Source organism: Oncorhynchus masou, chromosome 12 (genome assembly GCF_036934945.1).
Source record: "Oncorhynchus masou masou isolate Uvic2021 chromosome 12, UVic_Omas_1.1, whole genome shotgun sequence".
NCBI lineage: Eukaryota > Metazoa > Chordata > Actinopteri > Salmoniformes > Salmonidae > Oncorhynchus > Oncorhynchus masou.
The window spans coordinates 17,958,424-17,965,860 of NC_088223.1; the positions used below are offsets into that span (position 1 = coordinate 17,958,424).

The 7,437-nt window shown below is 39.9% G+C and overlaps 1 protein-coding gene across 6 annotated transcripts in view; it reads right to left on the reverse strand.

The window, feature by feature from the left end:
• LOC135549627 (nuclear transcription factor Y subunit gamma-like) overlaps positions 1–978 on the reverse strand; it is a 36,745-nt gene extending 35,767 nt beyond the window's left edge. For all 6 annotated transcript variants that reach the window (XM_064979770.1, XM_064979762.1, XM_064979771.1 and 3 more), the window contains exon 1: positions 872–978. In XM_064979770.1, the coding sequence (XP_064835842.1) occupies position 872 (1 nt within the window). In that variant the 5' untranslated portion in view covers positions 873–978. The remainder of the gene's footprint in view (positions 1–871) is intronic.
• Positions 979–7,437: the final 6,459 nt, after the last annotated feature.

Genomic DNA, 7,437 nt, shown 5'->3' on the forward strand with positions numbered 1-7,437 from the left:
CAAATGTGTCTTCTTGTACATAGTTAGCTAATAGTTTGGTTTGTTCAAGCCAACAACATGCAACACTGACGATAAATATTTAACGTTAGCTACCTATTATTAACCAACTAAATCATTTTTGGAATGAGCAAAAACTATCCTAACCAGTGATAGACAGCAGACCCGACCGCTTGCTTACAGTTGAAACAAGCGGGTCGGATCTGCTGGCTAAGCCAGCAGCTGTTTAGCTTAGCTAGTTAACTTAAGACAGTAACACGGTATGATCATTTAATGTTAGTCAAACCTGGGAGACCGGTAGCTAACAGTTAGCTAGCATATAACAAGCGCAACCTGGACAAGGGAAGAGCGACATGGAAGACGATGATACGCTCTACAGTGGCCAGTGATACTGTTTATTCGCCACTGAACAAAAGGAAGCGATAAATCAAATGAAAGTTTACAAAGCTTTGCAAAGTTGGGGAAAGGCTCTCTAACCAATAAAGACTACGTTTGGATCTGTCCTTCAGACCAATCAAACCTCGGACTAGATTCCACCAATCAAGGTTTCTAAGGGTTCAGTTCGTTGTGAAACTGACGCCATTCGGGATCTATCAAAAATCGCCAGTCGTAGGAGACAGAGTTTAGACAAGAGCCAAAATGGCGGACTCAGTGCGGTAGTTTCTTAAACGCCTCTGTTACTTTCAGCTGGCCACCAATAAGCTGCTCAGAGAGCGGGGAGGGAAATGGCGCCTATGTTCATCTTCCAAAACAATCGTCTATTGGACAAGACGAGCAACTGGAAATTAACAAAGTTATAGCCCCAATTCCATAGCGACACAGTATGCTTTCACATATAGACATTAACCATGTATATCAATTGATTTTTACTCACTTTGTTTTACGGGTTCGCAGTGAAGTTCAGCTCAGCGTATTATTTATTTTATTTCAGTAGCAACGGGAAACAAGATGGCTGCCACGTACTTCTGCTCGAACCGGAAACTGTGCTACGTTGGCAACATTGCGCACTGACGTCAATGAACATCAAATCCTGTACAGTGGGGAGAGCAAGTATTTGATAACCTGCAAAATCGTCAGTGTTTCCTACTTACAAAGCATTTAGAGGTCGGTAATTTTTATCATAGGTACACTTCAACTGTGAGAGACGGAATCTCAAACAAAAATCAAGAAAATCACATTGTATGATTTTTAAGTAATTAATTTGCATTTTATTGCATGACATAAGTATTTGATCACCTAACAACCAGTAAGAATTCCGGCTCTCACAGACCTGTTAGTTTTTCTTTAAGAAGCCCTCCTGTTCTCCACTCATTACCTGTATTAACTGCACCTATTTAAACTCGTTACCTGTATAAAATACACCTGTCCACACACTCATTCAAACAGACTCCAAACTCTCCACAATGCAAGACCAGAGAGCTGTGTAAGGACATCAGGGGAAAAAAAACCTGCACAAGGCTGGGATGGGCTACAGGACAATAGGTAAGCAGCTTGGTGAGAAGGCAACAACTGTTGGCGCAATTATTAGAAAATGGAAGAAGTTCAAGATGACGGTCAATCCTCCTCGGTCTGGGGCTCCATGCAAGATCTCACCTCGTGGGGCATCAATGATCATGAGGAAGGTGAGGGATCAGCCCAGAACTACATGGCAGGACCTGGTCAATGACCTGAAGAGAGCTGGGACCACAGTCTCAAAGAACCATTAGTAACACACTACGCCGTCATGGATTAAAATCCTGCAGCGCACGCAAGCTCAAGCCAGCGCATGTCCAGGCCCGTCTGAAGTTTGCCAATGACCATCTGGATGATCCAGAGGAGGAATGGGAGAAGCTTGTGTGGTCTGATGAGACGAAAATAGAGCTTTTTGGTCTAAACTCCACTCGCTGTGTTTGGAGGAAGAAGAAGGATGAGTACAACCCCAAGAACATCATCCCAAACGTGAAGCATGGAGGTGGAAACATCATTCTTTGGGGATGCTTTTCTGCAAAGGGGACAGGATGACTGCACCGTATTGAGAGGAGGATGGATGGGGCCATGTATCGCAAGATCTTGGCCAACAACCTCCTTCCCTCAGTAAGAGCATTGAAGATGGGTCGTGGTTGGGTCTTCCAGCATGACAACGACCCGAAACACACAGCCAGGGCAACTAAGGAGTGGCTCCGTAAGAAGCATCTCAAGGTCCTAGAGTGGCCTTGCCAGTCTCCAGACCTGAACCCAATAGAAAATCTTTAGAGGGAGCTGAAAGTCCATGTTGCCCAGCGACAGCCCCGAAATCTGGAGAAGGTCTGTATGGAGGAGTGGGCCAAAATCCCTGCTGCAGTGTGTGCAAAACTGGTCAAGAACTACAGGAAACGTATGATCTCTGTAATTGCAAACAAAGGTTTCTGTACCAAATATTAAGTTCTGCTTTTGTGATGTATCAAATACTTTTGTCATGCAATAAAATGCTAATTAATTACTTAAAAATCCTATGTGATTTTCTGGATTTTTGTTTTAGATTCCGTCTCTCACAGTTGAAGTGTACCTATGATAAAAAATTACAGACCTACATGCTTTGTAAGTAGGAAAACCTGCAAAATCGGCAGTATATCAAATACTTGTTCTCCCCACTGTATGTCAAAGAATCAAAGTTCAACCAAACAAACAATCACTTTAGTCTCTTACAAACCCAATACCTAAAAAAAAGGGTGTGCAATGGTGTGAATAATTTCGGAACCTTCTTGGTGCTGTCCATAAGTCTATGGTATTATGAATCCCCATTAGCTGCTGCCAAGACAACATTAAGTCAGTTATACAATTTCAAAAATAGTACAATACATTCACAACATATTTCACATTAAGTTACATTTTCTTGTTACGTTTTTAGTTTTTTTCACTTTAGTAATTTTGTAAATAATTTCTTAACTCTTTCTTGAACTGCATTGTTGGTTAAAGGGCTTGTGAGAATTTCACGGTAAGGTCTACACCCGTTCTATTCGGCATATGTGACAAATTGGAATTAATGTGTGTGCCTTCAGACCCCTACTCTACTACCACATATCTACAACACAAAACCAATGTATACATCTGTGTATATTGCGTATATAATCTTGTGTTTATATGCATGTGTCCGTGCTGTTCCATAATGTATATTTCTGTTCCACGTAGTCATGCTCTATGTAGTAAGGTACTAGGGGGTAACTGCCCCCCCCCCCCTCATGAAATAACACAAAAAAGTGTAAACTGAAGCCATTTATTTCAGTTTATAGTTTATTTGCCAAAGCATGACCTTTCTCCACATATCATTTTTTTCCTCAACATTGCTTTTTTGTGTCAGCTATTAGACATTGTTCTTAGGGGAGGCTAGTTACCCCCTAGTAACCTACTGTGCACCTCCTATAGTCTGTTCCGGACTTGGGGACTGTGAAGAGACCTCTGGTGGCATGTCTTGTGGGGTATGCATGGGTGTCTGAGCTGTGCATCAGTAGTTCAAACAGACATCTCGGTGCATTCAAGTAGTGATGAAGTCAATCTCTCCTCCACTTTGATCCAGGAGATCTTGACATGCATATTATTAATATTGGCTCTCTGTGTACATCTAAGAGCCAGCCATGCTGCCCTGTTCTGACCCAATTGCAATTTTCCTAAGTCCCTCTTTGTGGCACCTGACCACACTACTGAACATAAAAAATGCAGAGGAATGTGTGTCTGCCACAGGTTCAGTTAATCATGGAAATAACAGGTAGAATATGATTCAACCACATATCAGCAGAGGTGGGACGAATGCCACATTCATGGACTAGTCAGTACTCTGACATTTCCGACTTGCTAACTGGTTGAACACAGCACGTGTGTAGAGTACCACAGTATGAGTCCTAATACCCATAAACCTAGCGGTCAAACAAGGAAATGGTTCCAATCGTTTTCCACCATTCATTTTCCCCATAGGGGATTTTAGAAACACTTAAAATAAGGGCTGTATTTCGTTTAGTTTAGTGACGTTTTGATACCAGTGTAAATCTCTCTAGGACAAGGTTATTTTGATCAATATAGTCACCTGTATTTACCCGCCAAAAATGAAATGCTAATTTATTGCATTAAAGAACAACAAATGCCATGATGATCTGAAGGAGACTGCCGAATCAAGGAAAACTTAAGAATCTCTGGATTCTTATCTAATGTTAGCTAAATGTAGTAATGAATAAGTTGCCTACATTTCATCAAATTGACAATTCTGTGAACTTTATTGTGCAAGTTTTAAATTGGCCCTTATTTGAAGTGTTTCTAAAATCCCCTATGGGAAAGACCTGTGCTAGTAATTGTTGCGTGATGATCCATTGCTGGTGAGCTTGCAAAGCGAACAGTTAATATTCTTGATCACACATGTTTTTTGGAGCTGCATATTTATTTATTATGGCAATCCTATCTCCCTACAATGTGATGTTTACGCTGCCCCGATCTAAAAGCTGTACAGAAAATCAACAATCTGTTTGCTAACTCACCCGACCTGTGTTGATTGACAGTTTGCTGGTCCAATCAGAGGGAGATGTTGTGGCTACTGTCTCTGACTGGGTGGAGAATAATTCATGGACTCTGTGCCACAAAATGAGTTACAAAATGTTACAAAACATGGGCAGATAATTTCAAGTCATCAGTCTAAAGTCAATATCGAGTCCCGAGCCTTGAGGCTCCAAGTCGAAGTCAAGTCTAAAGATATTTTATTTTCTATCAACTTGAGTCTGAAGTCATCAAATTTGTCACCGTGTTCGAGAGCATCAAAACCGTGATGTGCCATGGGTAAATTGTGACTGACTGACTGACTGACTGATAAACAGATAATAATGAGTCGTTATTTATGATGCAAGGTGATTTGTAGATCAATCAAAATCAAATATAACTTGATTTGATCAGTCATTTGGCAGTCGCCTGCACTGTCGGCTGCAATGTCGAACATGCTCTGTGACACTCGAGTCCACACCTCTGCATATCAGTGTTAATTTCGTCAACAAAAATAATCACTCAAATATTCATCAAACACCTATTTTTCAGTGGCAATTGACAAGACTATAACTGACTAAATAGACACAGAAACATCTATAACTAAGTAAAGGGTCTAAATACTTATGTAAATGTGCTATTTAAGTATATATATATTTTGCTTTGTCATTATGGGATGTTGTGTATAGATTGATTAGGGGGGAAACAATTTAATCAATTTTAGAATAAGGATGTAACGTAACAAAATGTGGAAAAAGTCAAGTGGTCTGAATACCTTCCGAATGCTCTCAGTGTTTGTAATATTTCTGCTGTTGAGAGGACAATAGGATTTTATGCAGAAAAATATGCTGGTAAGAGCCTGCTACCTGATAGTCTAAAAAAAATCAGCAGGGGAGCAACTTCGGTTTTAGGGGAGCAACTTCATTGCCCGGGAGCAACTTCATTCTGTGCAACTTCCAGTGCGTTTACTGTGGACACTGATGCTCTACCCACTTTAAGTTATAGTTTTAACAGTGGCTATGTAGGTTACTGTGGTTATTTGATCATTATGTAGACTTACCAGAGTGGCCTACCATCAAAAACAATGGTGAAAATGCATTGAATAACATTTAAACATGGAAATGGCTGTTATATCATTCAGCCTACAGTAGCAGCCAATGTGTGATGTTCAATGTAGGCCTACAATCCAGTCTTTTGAAAAAAACATGAATGGCTTGACATTAGCCTGTTCATCCACTTGTCCTTCAGACAAGGAGGTGACTGAAAATGTTGTTTGATGCAAGAAACCACTTTACAAATAAAATGCATTATTATTCCCATACCATTATTACAGAGAATAAGGCAAATTAAGCTACCCTCTGCCTATAGAGTATTAAAGTATGAGTCATAATACCCATATAACCTAGCCATCAAACAAGGAAATGGTTCCAATTGTTTTCCACCATACATTCTTCCCCTATGGGATTTTAGAAACACGTAAAATAAGGTCTGTGTTTAGTGTAGGCTTACCCTGGCACTACGTTTTGATAACCATGTAAATCCCTCTAGAGAGCAATATTGGGCCAATTTCCAGAACAACTAGAGTTGAAGTCAGAAGTTTACAGGTTGGAGTCATTAAAACTCGTTTTCAACCACTCCACAAATTCTTGTTACAAAACTATAGTTTTGGCAAGTCGGTTAGGACATCTACTTTGTGCATGAGGGAATTTCCTGACACCACCATTATAATAATAATAATTATAAGAATATCAAGAAAAAGAGGTATAGGAGCAAGAGCTGTGTGCAGCCTATTATGTGTGACTAACAGGTGCTGATATATTACAATATTTCAATATTACAATATTTCTGACCATTTGGAACAGTGTAAACAACACTGAATAAATTCTAAGTAATACCAGAGTATGTTGTAACGAAAAAAATATTAAAGATAAAAAACAGCCGAAATAGTTTTATCCGACATGTTGCAGTTGAGTGAGGCTTGAAGCTTACATAATCAGTAGGCTATTAAACAAACCCTCAGACCTAATTAAGTTGGGGTTTCCTCTCTCCTCTATTTTCTTAGATAATTAGGGTAAGGGATTTTCTCTTCTTTCTCCTCTGCTGCCTGCACTGCATTGTTCTCAACACCAATATGCTGGGTAGCTTTGCTATTATGCACATAGCAACATGGTCCAGGAAAAGACGCCAGTTCAACGGCGCTCTGAAGATTATGTTTCAGAACCGCAGATACGACCACTATCCAACGTAGGAGAAAGCGCATTTGATATAAAATAATATTTTTTATTATTAGTGTTGCGCAACCATATACAATTTCAGTAGCACGTCGTAGAGTAATGGGGATGCGTGGCCTCAGCAATGGATTAGTCCACTGAGACATGCGTGAATCGGACAAGTGTCTTGTGTCCATTTGCTACTGCTCAACAAACGAAATTTCAGTCGACCCAGAACTTATCGACCCAAAAAATCAAGCCGTCGATTAAATCGGGTAACGCTAAGCTACTCCTGGGCAAGGATAAAAATACTTCCTGTTTTTACTGATTGACCAACTTCCTCCCCATGTTTCTGTTCCAAATGCTATACCACCACCTGTTGAACTGGTGGTCATATTGCTTTGACATTGAAATCAAATTGTATTTGTTACATGCTTTGTAAAACAACTGGTCTAGACAAACTGTAAAATGCTTACAGATCCTTTTCCAACAATATAGAGTTAAAGATAAAACAGAAATAGTGATAAAACAGAAATAGTGACAAGAGGAATAAATGCATGGTGAATAACAATGAGAAAGATACCATGGCTATATACAGGGAGTACTAGTACCGAGTCAAAAGATACCATGGCTATATACAGGGAGTACTAGTACCGAGTCAAAAGATACCATGGCTATATACAGGGAGTACCAGTACCAAGTCAAAAGATACCATGGCTATATACAGGGAGTACCAGTACATAGTCAAAAGATA